We start from the raw sequence: 18,188 nt of genomic DNA on the forward strand, positions 1-18,188 counted from the left end.
CCATCACATGTGTGAAATACAGTCCCAAAAATAAACATCCCCCCCCAAAAAAACATTAAGAATATTGAATAGAATGACTTGAATGAAACTGAATGATTAAATGCAGGGGTTTTAGTTCAAATGGATATTTATTTTGCAAAGAACAGGAAGCAATAGTAGAAAATGTTCACACTGCAGCTCCACAAAATATTGAACCCATAATTAGGGCATTTCCAAGTTTAACAAAAAGTTAAAAGTTTCTCTCTTAAAAATAACAGGGTTGGTATTACTAACTAGTGGTTCCTTAAGTGGTTACTTATTAGTGGTTACGGCAGACACGCGCACACACACAAATACCACACTAAAGTATTTTCTTTTTGACCACCAGAGAGAGCTGGAACAATGCACAGTGACCATAATGCACCTCCACGATAATATGAAATAAAGGTAATTGGGATCCTATATTGCGCATTTAATGTGCCTACACTATCGAGTTTTTTAATTACTTATATTTTTTCTATGACTTTCAAAGCAAAGTACAGTTATTCTGAGTAAAGATATCTAGGACAAAGTAATATACAAAAAAAATGATTTATACCATACGAATATTCAGATATTAAACTTGTCTCTTTTAACACCACAACTCAATACATCAAAGCTGATATGTCCCCGCTGGCCTTTGAGCGACGTGGAGTGCGACCAATTATAGCGCGTATAACGCATTCCGCCGCATTCAGCAACCAATCGCATACGAGAGGGCGGGGCTTACTCACACATCTCCGCGAGGCATGAAGTTTATTCCAGAGCGCGAGCAGCAAAAGGAGAATGGTGCACCTTCGCGCGGATGCGAATGGGAGGTTATTCAATCTCGCACTTACTTTATTTTAACTTTTTCCACATCTTACCTTGGATTTTACTCACACGGTGCCAAACATAAACTCATTTTGCCTCGTATCACAAATGGCGTGGAGTATATCAGAGCGGAGAGCGCGCGAAGGTTTTGTATGCGTTTACCTACACTTGCTTTTCTTTATATTGACTGGGATACGTCACGCATCCGCACAGGGATATGAGAGTTTGGGATTAACGTATGGTTTAAGATCTGAACTTTCAGAAGACGCCATTCTCGTTGCAAATAACGGAATACGAGTTCCCTTCGGCAGATCTGTTTATATCGATCCGATCAACGACTTGGTTGTCCAAGTTCAGCCCGGCGACAAGTGCACCGTAACGGTTCTGGATAACGATGCGCTCACACAGAGACCAGGACAGCTGTCCCCGAAAAAGTTTCCTTGTGATTTTGGTCCCAACGATGTAAAGTACTCGCATTTTGGATCTAGGAGCCCTTCAAAAGACAGGGTGAGACTTCAGCTGAGATACGATACACAGACTGACACGGTTATTATTCCCTTTATGATGGAAGTGGAGGTCATTTTCACCCAACTTGAGATTTTGACCAAACACATGCCTCTGACAGTGGAAAAATTGCTTGGGATGAGTAACTCTATTGATAGGAGAATTCTGGAGTTCTCATATGATAGAAATGCATACATGTGTAAAATTACATCTCTGACCAGTGGCAGCTTTTTGCCCAGGTATGGAAAGCTGGTTGATGACGGTAAGTTAGGGAAGCCTGTGGACTGTGATGAATTTGTCAGGATGAACATACGCTATAGGCACACGTTTGCACACCGTTCCCCAAACAGAGATTATATTCCCATGTATTTAGAGTTGCATGACAAAGAAGCGAATGTACTAAAGCAAGAGTTTTTCCAAGTTGTTGTGATTATAAAGGAGGGCGAGGAGAACACAGCCCCAAAACCAAGTTTTATTGCCATGATGATGATGGAGGTCGATCAGTTTGTGATGACAGCTATAACCCACGACATGCTTGCGGCTGAGGATGTCGAATCCAATCCCGATGATTTAATCTTCAACATCACTTCCCCGCTGTCTTTTGAGGAGGGCTACATTGTGAGCACAGATGACAGAAATTTGCCCATCACATCCTTTTATCAGCGAGACCTAAAGGATCTTAAAATAGCCTATAAGCCTCCCTCTGTGGATTCAGATGCCGAGCGAATTTTCCAAATTGAGTTTGTGGTTGTAGATACTGAGGGTGCCATATCTGACCCCTTTGCTTTTATGATTGTGGTTAAACCCATGAACACCCTAGCGCCGGTTGTGACCCGTAACACCGGGCAGCTGCTCTATGAGGGCCAGTCGAGGCCGCTGTCCAGTTCTCAAAACCTGCAAATTAGCGACGAAGACAACTTGGACCATGTCCAGATAACGGTTATTGATGGCCTGCGGCATGGGGAGCTCACAGTACTGGGTACAAGGCGCAAATACTTCACGCCAGCAGATCTTGATGTCGGCAGCGTTATCTACCAGCATGATGGCAGTGACACCTATAGCGATAATATAATTTTTAGAATGACAGATGGTAAACACGAAGTGGAGTTTTTATTTCCTATCACTGTGGTGCCAACTGATGACGAGCCTCCTATAATTAATGCCAACACAGGTTTAGTTTTGTTCAAAAACCAGATGATGCCCATTTCTCCTTTAACCCTTAGTGCAGCAGATATAGATTCTGAGGATTCAACTATTAAATTTATAATTGTGCCTCCCTACTCGACTATTGGAGAGGTAATACTTAGGCAGTCGGATGCACCTGAAGATCCATCCACGTGGAGGTTTAACGCAGAAGATGAAATGTATGAAAAAGTAGTGACAGAATGGTTCCAGCAAGACATCACAGAAGAGAAACTGTTTTACAGGCATATTGGACCGCATAACACAAAGACCATCATGGACCAGTTTAATTTCAAAGTGCAAGATGACAATGACCCCCCAAACCAATCAGGTGAGAACTTATTCATCATCAAAGTTCTTCCCATTGATGATATTCCTCCTGAGTTGTACCCGGGGACGACTCTGCAAGTGACTGTTCATGAATACCAGCTCACCTATTTTCGAAAGAAATTCTTGCGCTACACAGACTTAGACTCAGAAGACAGGGATTTAAAGTACACCATTACCAAACCGCCCACAGACACTGATGAAAACAGCCCTGGCATTCTGGGAACCATTGTATTGACTGAAAGTCCAGGCGTAGAGGTCACAGAATTCACCCAGGCGCAGATAAATCATCACAAGGTAGCATACAAACCTCCTGATCTAGAGCTTGGGATAACTCCACATGTGGTGCAGTTTCATTACAAAGTCGAGGACACAGCAGGAAACAGCGCAGATGGAGTTTTTACCATATTTTTGCAACCTGTTGACAACAAGCCCCCCCAGATCACCAACACTGGTTTCACCATACAAGAACGAGGGATGCACGTCATCACTCGTGTTGAGTTGCACACAGTGGATGCAGACACGGACAGCTCACGGATACTGTTCACGATTACCCAACTTCCAAAGCATGGCCAGATTAAATACACATTCACTGATATGACTAAAGGGGATTCATTCAACCTGGATGATATATCCAATGGTAGAATATCTTATGTTCACAATGGAGAAGAGTCAACCAGCGATTTCTTTACGCTGGACGTCAGCGATGGTGTCCATGTTGTCACCATCACTGTTAGGATCAATGTGAAACCTATCGATGATGAAGCACCAACCATTAGTCTTCCAGAGGGCACCATTGGTTCTTATATCGATGTTTTGGAGAACGGAGCAACTGAGATCACCACCAATGTTATTCGGGGTCGGGACGAAGACACGGATGACCTCAGACTGACCTTTATAGTGGAAGATCCCCCGGTGTTTGGTGAAATATTAGTGAATGGTGTGCCGTCCAATAGATTCACTCAAGCAGACATCATTAGTGGCTGGGTGGTGTACGCACATACAAGCGGAGAGATTGGCTTGACAACAAAACACGACTACTTTAATCTCACTCTTACTGATATGTCGGATGAATGGACAGTGGGGGGTAATAAAATCAAAGGGGTTCAAGTGCAAGTCACCATTCTTCCATTGGACGGTCAGGCTCCTGAGGTCTTTGTTGGCCCACAATTCCGTGTCGTGGAGGGTGAGAAAAACGTTATTGAGATCTTGCACATAAGCGCTAATGATATTGATACCCCTATCGATGACCTTCTTTGCACAATTATTGTGCAGCCTACTTCAGGATATCTTGAAAATATCTCTCCCGCACCAGGCTCGGAGAAATCTAGATCGGGGATTGCCATTAGTGCTTTCACCATCAAAGACATTAGGAAAAATCATATTTATTATGTGCAGAGTATTCATAAAGGTGTTGAGCCTGTCGAGGACAGGTTTACTTTCAGGTGTTCTGATGGCATAAACTTTTCAGAGAGACATTTTTTCCCCATAGTGATAATCCCATCAAATGATGAAAAGCCAGAGATCCATATGAGAGAGTTTGTGGTGATGGAAGGGATGAACATTGTGATTGACACTCCAATATTAAACGGCGCTGATGCTGATATTCCGGCGGATGAACTCACATTTATTATTTCAAAGCCTCCGAAACACGGATATATTTTTAATCAGCTCACCTCAGGCACCGTTCCTGTGACAAACTTCACCCTGGATCAGATACGAGAGGCTTCGAGTATTGTGTACGAGCATGATGATTCAGAAACCACAGAGGACAGTTTTGAAGTTATTCTCACTGATGGGAAATTCACAGTGCAGAGAACCGTCATGGTTATGGTAATTTTAGTCGATGATGAAACTCCAAGAATGGCAATTAATGATGGCCTTGAAATCGAGATAGGAGATGTAAAAATTATCAACAACAAAGTTTTAAAAGCCACTGATCTGGATACAGAAGACAGCACTTTAACTTATATTATCCGTTATGGTCCAAATCAAGGACTTTTACAAAAGAGAACTCCGTCCGGACTGATAGTAAACATAACTATTGGCATGAACTTCACGCAAAATGAGATTGACGAAGATATGATCATGTACATTCACAATGGACAAGAAGGAGTTCGTGATCTGATCAAATTTGATGTTACTGACGGCATAAACCCTTTGATTGACAGGTACTTCTATGTAACTGTTGGAGGTATAGACATGGTATTTCCAGATGTGATCAGTAAAGGTGTTTCTCTTAAAGAAGGAGGCCGGGTGACCCTGACCACAGATCTGCTCAGCACCAGCGATCACAACAGTCCTGACGAACACTTGGTCTTTACTATAACGCGCGCCCCTGTGAGAGGTCACCTTGAATGTACTGATACTCCTAGTATGCCCATAAGCTCTTTCACTCAGTTGCAACTAGCCGGTAATAAAATTTATTACATCCACACTGCCGATGACGAAGTGAAGATGGATAGTTTTGAGTTTGAGGTGACGGATGGTTACAACCCTGTGTTCCGCACCTTTCGTGTTTCCATTACAGACGTGGATAACAAAAAGCCAGTGGTCACCATTCACGGGCTGGTGGTCAGTGAAGGTGAAAAGAAGTTAATCACTCCTTTTGAGCTGACGGTGGAGGACCGTGATACCGTCGACCAGCTTTTAAAGTTTACAATCACCCAGTTGCCCGTCCACGGCAAGTTGCTGTTTAACAACACCCGACCTGTCAATTCCTTCACCAAGCAAGATCTGAATGAAAACATGATCAGTTACAAACATGATGGGACGGAGTCTGCCTCCGACAGCTTTTCATTTACTGTAACTGATGGAACTCATACAGACTTTTATGTTTTCCCGGACACAATTTATTCCACTCGCAAGCCACAGGTGATGAAAATCACAGTTGTTTCAGTGGACAATGGGGTCCCACAGGTTGTAACCAATAAGGGTGGTACGACATTAAAAATTCTCCCGACTGGTCACCTAGGGTTCCTTATTACCAGTAAAGCATTAAAGGCAGAAGACAGAGACAGCTTTCATAGAGCTGTGACTTTTAAAATTACCATTGGAGCTGAACATGGCTACCTTATTGACATGGGAAAAGGCAATGCCACCATCACCACATTTACCCAAGGTAAGACTTGTAAATGTTAATTTAATGAAATAGCGAATTGGAGAATGATGCTCAGATGTATCAGTGCCATGTGTGAGAAATGTGCATTAGCATAAATACTGTGAGAATAAGGCATTAACATTGCATATTTAATTTCATCTGTGATCTGTGTCTTATACAGTATGTGAGAAATATATATTAACATAAACATGATACTGAATAGACTGTAGACCTGTTTAATATACTAAATAATGCTGAAATAATTCTTAAATATTGAAAGGGCTGTAGGCGATTTAAATTACATTTAAATTAGACCAAACATTGTTGCAGTTAAATTATAGAGCTTTAAAATTAATGTTTATAGCTTAGCTTAGATAATTCAGCCTTGAAAGAATTTAATGATTATTGTTTTTATGTAAATCTGTGACTTTTTATTGCCAACTTATGTATTTTGGCAAATCTGAGCCAAAACCGTTGCTTACTGTGCTTTAAAGAGCTGAAAATGTGCACACTTAAAGGAATAGTTCACCCATAAATTAAAATTTTGTTATCATTTGCTTACGCTCTTGTTGTTACAACCCTGTAAACTTTTTTTTGTTCTGATGAACACAAAGATATTTTGATGAATGTTTGTAACCAAACCGATCAGAAGCCCCATTGACTTCCATAGTAGGAAAAATAATACTATGGAAGTCAATGAGGCTTCTGATCGGTTTGGTTACATACACCCCTCAAAATATCTTTCTTTGTGTTCATCAAAACAAAGAAATTTGTTTTGTAACAACATGCGAGTGAGTAAATTTTTACTTTTGGGTGACCAAAATGAAAATTGTGTCATCATTCTGTTGTTACAAACTGTGTAAATTTAGTGGTTCTGATGAACATAAAGGAAGATATTTTTGAGAAATGTTTGTAACTAAACCGTTTGTGGACCCCATTTACTTCCATATTATTAATTTTTCCTACTATAGAAGTGAATGGGGTCCACGAACGGTTTGGTTACAAACATTTCTCAAAATATCTTCCTTTGTTTTCATCAGAACAAAGAAATTTATACAGGTTTGTAACAACATGAGAGTGAGTAAATGATGACAGAATTTTCATTTTTGGGTGAACTATCCCTTTAAATGACTGGTGCCGATAGCATGTGTACCAACATGTTTTGGGCATCTAAGAAGCCAATACAGTATTATAGTAATCCGGGCAAATAAAATATTATTTTATGTCTGGAAAAGCTTAGTAATGTAAAATCTTCAGTAAATGTAAAAAGTAGCCTGAGAAGTGCCACCATGTTTCCCCTTTCTGGATAACCTCCTATTTTCGGATTCTCTTTGAATTTTCAAGGGAATTTAACTCGGTTGGGGTGCTGGTGTGGGCAACTGACAGTAAATAAAGTTACTGAGCCCTTGTGGGCATTTGAAAATGATGGGTTTACATTTTTATGAGCCGGCCTCTTTGAAGAGAAATGTTTTGACATCAAATATTGAAGATAGGCCAGGGTGTAGACAGTAGACCCTCTCAGACATACCACATACTCTTAAACTGAAGCATATGAGAGGATGATGAAGAATTGCATGAATGGGTGCCAACAGGAACCCTGCTGTTCTTGATGGTTCTTTAAAGTCAGAGAGGAAATGATGACGCACAGCTTTGGTGTCTCATATTGCTCTCTCTCTCTCTAAATGAAGCACTGTCTAATTGATAAACCTTAGTGCTTGTTGGAAGCAGTTTAAAAGGGACAGGTGGGCAAAAATGGCATCATTTTTTGTAAATATAAGCATATTTTATAATAGCTTTTTAGAGCCTCTCTTAAGTACTCAATTCTGATTGGCCAATCATAGCGATCTGCTACAGTACAAATATTTTGACCATCTGTCCTAGTTATCTGATTTATTTAGATATATATGCTTTGTCTCTTGCAATGAAAGACTGACAGTAATTTCAGATTTACGTCTTTTCTCGGATTAGTAAATAAGTGAAAGATGAAACATATTTTTAAATATGTAAGAAGGAACAGTGCAAATGGTATGGTAGGCATTAAATTGGCACAGTGTAGTTAGATGGGTTGCCCGGGGGCACAGTTAAACTGTTTATCAGACATACACAAATACTTAACCAATGACTTAACAAGCATTCCAGAAATCCATGAAGTAATATGCAGGATACAGAGGCGGTCAAACTGGATACCATGTCAGGGATAATTTTACAACAGTGACTAGATGACTAATTTATTAATTCATTATTACATACTTAATATATTTAACCCAACAGTTGCATGCAACTTATATATTATTAATCTCCTGAGATTTTAAAATGCACAATGGGTACCTAAAGTGCATACTGAAGTGCATATTAAATTTTTCAACAACATCTATTATAGTTGTAGGTCTATACATGTATGCCAAACACTAATCTGTTCAAATGTTCCCTTTCCTAGCTGACATCGATGACATGCACATATGTTACGTGCTTCGAGACGGAGACAATGCCACGAGCGACACATTCTACTTTTCCATTGAAGACAACGGTAGGATATGTTGATCTCTATTTATTATTTGTCCCCCAGGCGGGTTCAGAATATGACTGGTTGGATTACCAATGTGTGCATCACTATCTGCATCATTATTCATGTGTTTTGAAGTGTTTGTGAAGGCGTAATAATAATAGCTAGATTTTGTACATGACGAGTTTCTTCTGGGATGTCGTTTTATTGACATAATAGCATACCGGGGTGGAAAACTCTCATGCAGCTGCGGTTGGGTTTAATCACTTTATTTTGAAACTATATTTGATCTCAAACTGATACTGATGGGTTGAATAACACTTTCCAATTATAAACCTGCCATCTGCACTTAGCTAGTTCTCCAGAAGTCCCTGGATACATTATTAGGAAGATATTGCATCAATGCCAAATAACATTAGAGCTGATATGTTAGAAACACCTGCTTGACTTTGAAGATTACTTGTGAAGTTTTCTTCTATATTTAACCGTTATAATGTGTCTAAAAACGAGAAGTGTGTCTTAATAATCTGCTTTATCAGACTAATTAGATAATTGAGTACATAGGTTTACTAATGGAAGTGCTTTGTTTAAACCTTTGATTTATAGATAGATAAATCCTTTCTTCCCTTCTTACTTTCATTTCTTTCTTTCTTTATTCCTTCTGTTGTTTCTTTCTTTTTTTTCCTCATTTCTTTCTTTGTTCCTTCCTTGCTTCCATTGTTTCTATCTTTACTTAGTTTCTTTCTTCCTTTCGTTGTTTCTTTGTTTCTCTCATTTATCTCTATCTTTCTTTCCTCATTCCTTCCTTTCTTATGTTTTTCTTCCTTCCTTCCTTTTTTCTTTCCTTCCTTCCTTATGTGTTTCCTTCTTTCTGTCTGTTTTTCTTCTTTCTTTCTTTCTTTCTTTTAATAAGATCAGTGTTTCTTGGGTGTTCAGGTGTTCTTGTGGGGTGTTTGCAAGGTACACTAAAAACAAAGGCAAAACTATATTAGGCTTTAAAAACTGTCTCCAACCATTTGCGTAGCAACCGCGTCCCAGCCCACTTTTTTATTTTATTTCCATAATTCTTATTAATATTCTCTGATTTGTTATTAAAGGAACAGTATGTAGGATTGTGGGCAAAACTGGTATTGCAACCACAAAACTTGTGGCTAAAACTGGTACTACAATTACACAGCTAGTGGCTAATAAAAATGACAACATAAACATAAGTTGAGGGCTGCAACTCCACTTTTTAAATGACAATATCCTGGCCGGTCCACTGTTGTGAGTTATATAAGTATTTGAAATGAAAATTATTTCTTAATGTCTGGTGACATATCAGGGCCATTTTATGATTAATTGATATGAATTTCTTACATACTGTTCCTTTAAGATTTGAGTGAACTAACATTTAGCCAATCACAAGTGAGCTTATGATGCAATTATTATATACAGACTGCTTGGTCATAATCTGTCTTGTCAGTGTAAGTTAGCTAGGTCAATTTGCTTATTCATTGCCATTTTTATTATCCGTAAGTTCTTCATATTTCCATATTCGATCCCACTGGTGTTAATTGTTGTCGCATATTTATAGATATTTTTTTACTTTGTAATCAACTTATTCCACGCTACTGGCGAGTTATCTTTTCAATTAAAAAAAACTTGTCCCATGCATTCCCTGATGAGTTTTTACGCTAAAATATAATTTTGCTATTATCCACTAGTTGGCGCTCTTACCCAACTCATAACACTGAAGCGTCCACGAATTCAAAAAGAGTAAAAACTTTTAATTAAGTTAAGTTAATTAATTTAATATAAATGCTGTGTCCTGTATCAGATTAATACATGACGTGATTTGTCCCATGCATTGCCTCTCTAAGCGGTCTATATTACGTGTATTCGGTCACTTTATTTAAAGTATAGCGAGCTCTCCACAGCAGTATTTAGGTCACAGCACTACTACTATCTTTAACGGTAACTTTAACTTTTAACTTTAACACATCTTTTGAATAAAAATCTGAAAATTTCACGCATTATTACACAGGATGTAATCAAACTAAACATAATAATATGAAACCTTTATATTTATAATAAAAATAGCACCCAAAATAGCCACTAAAGGGGGTCGCACACCGGACGAGAAGCGCAGAGCCGTGCTGCATCGCGTCTGGGACAACTCGGAGGTATTGTACACCGGAAGTGCACATTAAATAGCGCAAGCTTATTCAGATAGCATCTACTTCAAAATACAAAACATACGTTAGCAGCCAATGTTAATCGTTAATGATTTGGGACAAATATGATGTTATTTAATGTTAAACTATGTGAGTGGTGCTCTGTGGTGCGATAGGGATTTGGGCATCTTCCTGAGTCGTAGCTGGGCGCCGCGGACAGGCGCCACCTGTCGGCACCGGTGTGGGTATACTCACAGAAAACAATGTGTTCGATATATATATATATATATATATATATATATATATATATATATATATATATATATATATATATATATATATATATATATATATATATATATATTTCAGAACTGGGCTGGGCTGAGCTGCGCGTCCAGTGTGTGACCCCCTTAATCCTCTCATAGACTCACCTCATTTTTATTCAAAAACAACAGCCATTGGCAAGTCTCAAGCAGCACATCTTTCAATATTTAATATTTTGTTTTAGAAGTAGAACTGTTTATAAAAACTTGAATATGGAGTTTGGATAGAGTATTTAGGCCTATAATTACAATGGAGGTTTTTTGCTCTTTGGAAACTTTGATGATAATATTCCAACCAGTCAAATCAAATCTGTCATTTGGCTTTAAGTGACATGCTTTCTAATTATCAGTGTGTATTCAGGAAAGATATTTAGCTTATTCTGGAAGGGGAGGTAAGGGGATAATGAAAAAGGCCCCAAAAAAGGTTGAGAACCACTGTATTAGATTCTCCTTCACTTCTTTGACAGATTTTTTTTATTGTTCAGTGTTCTGATAGTAAATTTTTTTTTCTTGAAAAAATAATTTTCTCACCTCCCACTCCCAGTCTTCTGTACCCTTAGATGAATTATTCTGTGAAAGCCAGCATCCCTTTGCACAGCTCTTAGTGAGAAACGTAGATATGTTTTTGAAGATGATGGAATTGTAATTGATCTTCAATCACGAGGGAAGACTAAATAGAAGCCTTTCACATGGGTTTGTTCAATTAAACACATTCAATGCCCTCTTGCCATATTTTAGAATGAAAAAACTATTCAAATAGGTTTATTTATCTATTTCTTTGTATAGTAAAAGCATTCGATGAAGAAGAAGGAGTTGTTTTTATAGATTTAGCATTCTACTGTTGCTCAAGGTGCATGCTAATTAGATTGCAGTCAATTGACTACAAAGAGCCCGTGTCTTTCAGAAATTGGCATGATTTGTGAGCCTTCTGAATTTTGGCAATTATACAATGGGAATGCAGAATGTTGTCATGCGCTCAGTTCAGAAAAGGATCAAGATGCCCTCATTGTGTCTTGCAGCTCTCGTTTTCTCATTTTTGTCAAAAGATGATGAGTAATTGGATGTTTTGCCAAATACTTTACAGACACTGCCGGCCCTGTGGATATTCAAAACCTAAACTCTTACAAAACTCACTCTTATTACTTCGTTTTATGTTTTATTGTTCTTAAAGTGTAGGTACATGCATCACTGTAAGTTTTTTTTATTTTCTAAAATCTCAAATGATTTTCTTGCATTCTGTGGTGATTAAAATAACATGAATGTAATCTTGGATGTGTGTAGTCCCACTGCAGGGTCTACACCTCCTTAAATAGACAGAATGTGTCCTCACCCTCATGAAATGGATGTGATAAGATCTAGAGGCCCCAAGACCCTCAATAGGGGAAGTATGCTTTTGTGTTTTTGAACTGATGAGTGCACCTATCCCCCCTTAGAAAGTTCATGGTTTAAAAAATTGCAGGTGAACCAGTTTATGGAGCATAAAGACATGTTGAGGTCTTCAATAGCATGAACCCATAACTCTGCGTTTGAGTGGTCACGTATTACATGCAGCTGCCACATTGGACTTTTTTATAAGTGTGATGAGATATTCAGTGCACGCTCTGTCTAATTGATGACCTGGGGTCAGTCTGAAAATTTTTGTGAAAGGTCTGCTTATGAAACACACTTGGAAAATCCAATATGGGATCATTGATAGAGGGGCTGCTGATGTTATTTGTAGGCATGAGAGCCAGTGTGGCAGCCACAGTAATTCCCTAGGTAGACCCTCCGGCTTTTTAGAGACTGTGTACCGGGCAACCACGATGGATTGTGAGCGTTCAGGCACAGCTGTATCCTGTCATGTTTCTGCAACCAAAATTGCCCTGCAATCTGCAACAAAAAAAAGGATATAAGATGAAGGTGGGGCAAAGGCTGTTTAGTCTAAGCCTTCATAATATATAATGTAAGACATTATAAACTAATGAGATCATATTTGAGCAGGCAGTTCAGTAATTTTTTTGTTGCTTAAGATTAAACTGATTAAAGATGTTGAAGTGCATCTGATTAGGTTGAAAGATACAGCAATCGAGCATCACTGAGTTAAAATCTCCCTTCTTGCATAAACAAATATTCATAAATATCTTTAAAAACGCAGCTTGAAATGTGAGGAAATTGAGTGTCAAGCTGAAAACTATCAGTATTCTGAACCTGTTTGTCTGAGGGTTCACTTTCAGAATCGTAATCAGGATTCGTGTTTATTGACTTTGTGGTATGCTTCAAAGGACACAGTAGCCAGTGCATAATAGATACTTGTAATAAAACATCACGTGCATTACACATTTGCATACACAAATCGCAATACAATATATATATACAATACACATACATTATGGGGTTTGAGATGTGTAGGTCAAGATTGAATTCTAATGAGCAGAATAAATAAAATGGATAGTTTAATAATAAAAAAAATGATAGGGCAAGGATAAATAAATGGAATGCACTACATAACAGATGCATGTGGATTTGTACTGTGTTGCTACCATGCTATTTAAACACACACACACACACACACACACACACACACACACACACACACACACACACACACACACACACACACACACACACACACACACACACACACACATGCGCGCACACATCTGCCTGATACAGTACAATCATGGTTATGTGTAAAATATGTTTAAAATAATTTTAGTTACCTGTATAGCATTTGCATTCAAGTGTGACCTGCTTGTAATTGCAAAATAAGTAGTCAATTAGGTTTCGAGTGGTTAAGAAAGGTCAAAATGAATCTGTTGCCAATACCCCTCTCCAGTTTTAATGGTGGCCATCTTTAATCTAGTGAGTAATTAATCAATGTTTTCTCAAAGGAGTTGAGAATGCATCCAAATGAATGCAGTTAGCTGCTATCAGATCCTTTGGAGGTCTCTTCTGAAAGCAATAGATTCCCTCAGATTCCCAATGGGTAATAAAACTGGTCTCATGGAGGATTATGACGTTTGCAAACTTTGACACCAACATCAGGGGGAGATAATATAAAGATCCTAATTTCAGTTTCTATAGATTAGCGGAAGGGGTACTTTACACAAACATGACAGATGTACTACACAGGCAATAGATATAGAAAATAAATTATACTTACAAAAATATATACCTGTATAAAAAAGATGGATGGATAGATATAGTCAGACAAACAGACACATTCAGTAAATACGTACTCAAATTTGGAAGAGAAGGTGGAGGAACACCTTTTCATCGTTCTTCAATGCAGGTTTCGACTCAATGAAGAGTCCAAGATACGGACTGAAATAAGATGGTTACCATCATTTGTACTCCAATCCGAGACACGTATGCCAATCATCTTTTAGACTAGCACATTTGGAATTGTTTTAGTAAATGTCCTTGCTCTCTCAAGCTATATAATGGGCGAAAACAGGGAACAACTTCTGAATTTAAACCCCAAAAAAGTACATCCATCCTTCACAGGGGTAATCCACAGGACTCCAATGGGTTAATAAAGGTCTTCTACGTGTAATCAATGCAATTTTATACGAAAAAAATATCCATATTTCAAAGCTTATAAACTGTTATAGCTACTGTAGGTTCTGGTAATGACGGCATCTTGGACTCACCTAATTTACAAAATTTAAATGTAGTGAGCATTGGTTGCAATAGGTAAGCTAAGCAGTGACTCTTGTGATATCCAAAATATGGATATTTTTTGTATAAAAATTTCATCGATTACTTGCAAAAGACCTTTATTATCCACTTGGGGCCGCATGAATTACCTCTGTGAAGGATGAATGGACTTTTCTGAGCTTTACAGGCAGTAGTTGTCCTCTGATCCCTGTTTTCTACCCCAAAATTGTTAGTCTGAAAGATGATGGACAAATGTATCTCGGATTGCTTGAGGGTGAGTAAATCACGGGTAATTTTGCCTGCAGTATAACTTTAAGTCATGTTTTGAAAGCACACAGATATAAACTGTATCGCTTGGAGGTTTCTCTTTTATAGCCCATCAATTCTCACTTGAACATATCATATTTTTCTCAGATGTTTCTCCTTAAAGGGACACTCTTTATTTGAAAAAATGCTCATTTTTAAGCTCCTCTAGAGTTAAACATTTTGATTTTTACCGTTTTGGAATCCATTCAGCTGATCTCTGTGTCTGGCGCTTCCACTTTTAGCATAGCTTAGCACAATTCATTGAATCTGATTAGACCATTAGCATCACGCTAAAAATAACCAAAGAGTTTCGATATATATTTTTTTTATTTAAAACTTGACTCTTCTGTAGTTACATCGTGCACTATATGTAGACAGACGTAAAACTAAAAGTTGGGATTTTCTAGGCAGATATGGCTAGGAACTATACTTTGGCGTAATAATCAAGGACTTTTCTGCCGTAACATAGCTGCATGAGGCGCAATGATATTACGCACTCCGCGAAAATAGTCCCCTAATAACTTTCAATAGCAGTGGACTATTTTCGGTCACTGCGTAATATCATTGTGCCTCCTGCAGCCATGTTACAGCAGCAAAGTCCTTGATTATTACGCCAGAATGAGAGTATAGTTCCTAGCCATATCTGCCTAGAAAATCGCAACTTTTAATTTTCCAACCCAGTATCACGAAATTGCGTGACTATTTCACGCATGGACCAGCGTGAAAATGTCACGCTTTGCCGCGTTTGAGCGTGAGCATGTCACACTTTCTGTTTGGGTCACTGTCACGTATTGGTTACTCAACTTTTTTGTCCTAATTTCTTACCATTGTCGCTTCGGTTTAGGGTTAGATTTACATAAAATTACATCCTTACCTAAACAAACTCTAACCCCAACGTCAGGTGACATCCGGTTAAAGTTTAGAAAATATAAAGAATAAGTCTTGTATCTTTTTTTATAAACCAATAATTAAAGTGACAAATACTTAAAGTGACATATAACACAAGCACCAAATCTAACCCTAAACTGAAGCGACAATGGTTTGAAAATAGGACAAAAAAGTTGAGTAACCAATACGTGACAGTGACACAAACAGAAAGCGTGACATGCTCACGCTCAAACGCGGCAAAGCGTGACATTTTCACGCTGGTCCATGCGTGAAATAGTCACGCAATTTCGTGATATAGGGTTGAATTTTCTGTCAGTTTTAGTGCACGATGTAACCACAGAAGAGTCAAGTTTTAAATAGGAAAGATATCAAAACTCTTCGGTTATTTTAGGGTGATGCTAATGGTCTAATCAGATTCAATGGATTATGCTAAGCTATGCTAAAAGTGGTACCCCAAGACCCGGAGATCAGCTGAATGGATTCCAAAACGGTAAAAATCAAATGTTTAACTTTAGGGGAGCTGGAAAATAAAAATATTTTCAAAAAAGTGCAGTGTCCCTTTAAAATTATAAGAAGAAAAAGGCACAAATGAGACAATTGCTGAAACACTATTAAAGCATAAACCTGGAAAATTTATGTGAATGTTTTCGCTACGCTCACAGACAGTCTGTTGGCTCAGTTAACCTCCTTGTGCATAGGCGACACACAATCTTGGCTTTGTTCCATTTAGTTTCTGCAAAATAGTGCTCTCTTTTTATCTCCATCTCTCTGTCAGGTAGGGCATTTTCACTGCAATTTTACACTAGTCTGAACAAAAACAACTGCCAGGCTGTAAAAACGATATTATAGAGGGATCACATCATAAATAGAGGGTGACACTGGCCGTAATCATTGTGGGGAATTGCTTTGGCGAGCTATTTGTGAAACCTGTCAGGTTGCTGAATAGAGATTAACTGAGAGTGGACATTTCTGCTTTTCTTCAGTTAAATACAGCTCTAACTTTTTTAACCTTTTTTCCTAAGAGGTTTGCTTATGGTCAAGCTGTGAATGGAAACTGAGGATTGTGTTTTTGTTTAGTGGATGGACATCAGGGCCTGGGGTCCCTTCTTGGCATGTTTGTTATACCAAGTTAATTGTTCTGTGTCACCACCTTAACTCCTCCTGTTCATTTTTTTGCCTCTTCTTCAGTAAATCGAGCTTACCTGAACACACACAAGTTGTGGCACTGCCTATGGCTTGTTTGTGGAGCTTTAGAGAAGCTGTCTGCCTCCAACCTTTAATCCACTCAAGTCAGTCAATGGAGCAGACGCCCCTACTGACAGATTCCTGCCTCCACCTTGTTCTTTGTTTTCTGCTCTTGCCTCTCTCTTTCTCCTCGTCTGTCTCTATCTTTGCCTCTTATTTGTCTCTGCGTCCACTGGCTCCAGGTAGACTTGTATTGTGTGGTGAAGAAATGCATACATGCATACAGTATGAATTCAGGTTGTGCTGTTTCATGTTTATTTGATTTAAAAGGCTCAGATGGATTGTGCATGTCCCATCTTGAAGTTAAATCCATCTGCTATCCAGATTTTCGATTTTTCTCTTACAAATTCCAACAGGAGCCATTTTAAATCTAACTGGCTATAACATTTACTATTTATAATTATTTTTTATAGCATGATGTTTTATTAAAACAGATGTTAATGAGGCTTAGGGTAGACAATGCAACAGTTTTGCATGTATGCTTCTCAGGTTTAAACCATTCATTCTGTTAAAAGCAAGTTTGCCTGTGTTGCATTCACTAAACACCAGCAATCGAGCTTAACCAGGTGCTATTTGTGGTTGTTCACTTGGTAATCTTGAAAGTTATCCCATTGTGTTATTTCGCATAAAGAAACATTCCTTATAGACTTCTATAGAAAGTTTCCGTGTGAATATTTTTCACATTCTTCGACCCCAAAGGGTCTTTTTCCAGCTTGTTGCTGAAGTACCACCTCGCTCTAATCTTCACGTTAGAAGGGAGATTATGTTTCACCACATGCCATGAGGTGGTACGAAGACAACATGCTCGCACATGCATCAGGCAGGTCAGAGAGTCTCTTGATGACTTTATTTTTCATCTTCATAGCGGATGTGCAAGATCAGCATTTTTTCCACTCTCTCATCTGTTCACATTCCATTATTCATTAAAAAAAACACCTTTGGCTTTCCAGAATTGCCCCCTTAGCAGTGGTACATTCAATTAAGAACCTTCAGCGATTAGAACAAAGTTGTTTAAAAGCTTTCATAATTACGGGTTGGGCGTGATCAGAGGTGTTCATGGTGTGGGTTTCGCCGCAACCTATGTGGAGCGGTTGGAGCAGCAAGCATGCTCTCCGGCGCTCTCCCGAATGTGTTGACGGCAATAAAACATTTTCTCGGATAGGTGGTGATTTTGACAAAGATTC

At 38.5% G+C, this 18,188-nt stretch overlaps 1 protein-coding gene across 1 annotated transcript in view; it reads left to right on the forward strand.

Annotated features, from left to right (window-relative positions):
* Positions 1–793: 793 nt before the first annotated feature.
* Positions 794–18,188, forward strand: part of frem2b (FRAS1 related extracellular matrix 2b) — a 76,523-nt gene continuing 59,128 nt past the window's right edge. Inside the window, exons 1-2 of the mRNA XM_065279940.1 lie at positions 794–5,965; positions 8,382–8,471. Of these exons, the coding sequence (XP_065136012.1) occupies positions 940–5,965; positions 8,382–8,471 (5,116 nt within the window). The 5' untranslated portion in view covers positions 794–939. The remainder of the gene's footprint in view (positions 5,966–8,381; positions 8,472–18,188) is intronic.

The sequence above is a fragment of the Paramisgurnus dabryanus genome, chromosome 8, assembly GCF_030506205.2.
Source record: "Paramisgurnus dabryanus chromosome 8, PD_genome_1.1, whole genome shotgun sequence".
In the NCBI taxonomy this organism is placed as follows: domain Eukaryota; kingdom Metazoa; phylum Chordata; class Actinopteri; order Cypriniformes; family Cobitidae; genus Paramisgurnus; species Paramisgurnus dabryanus.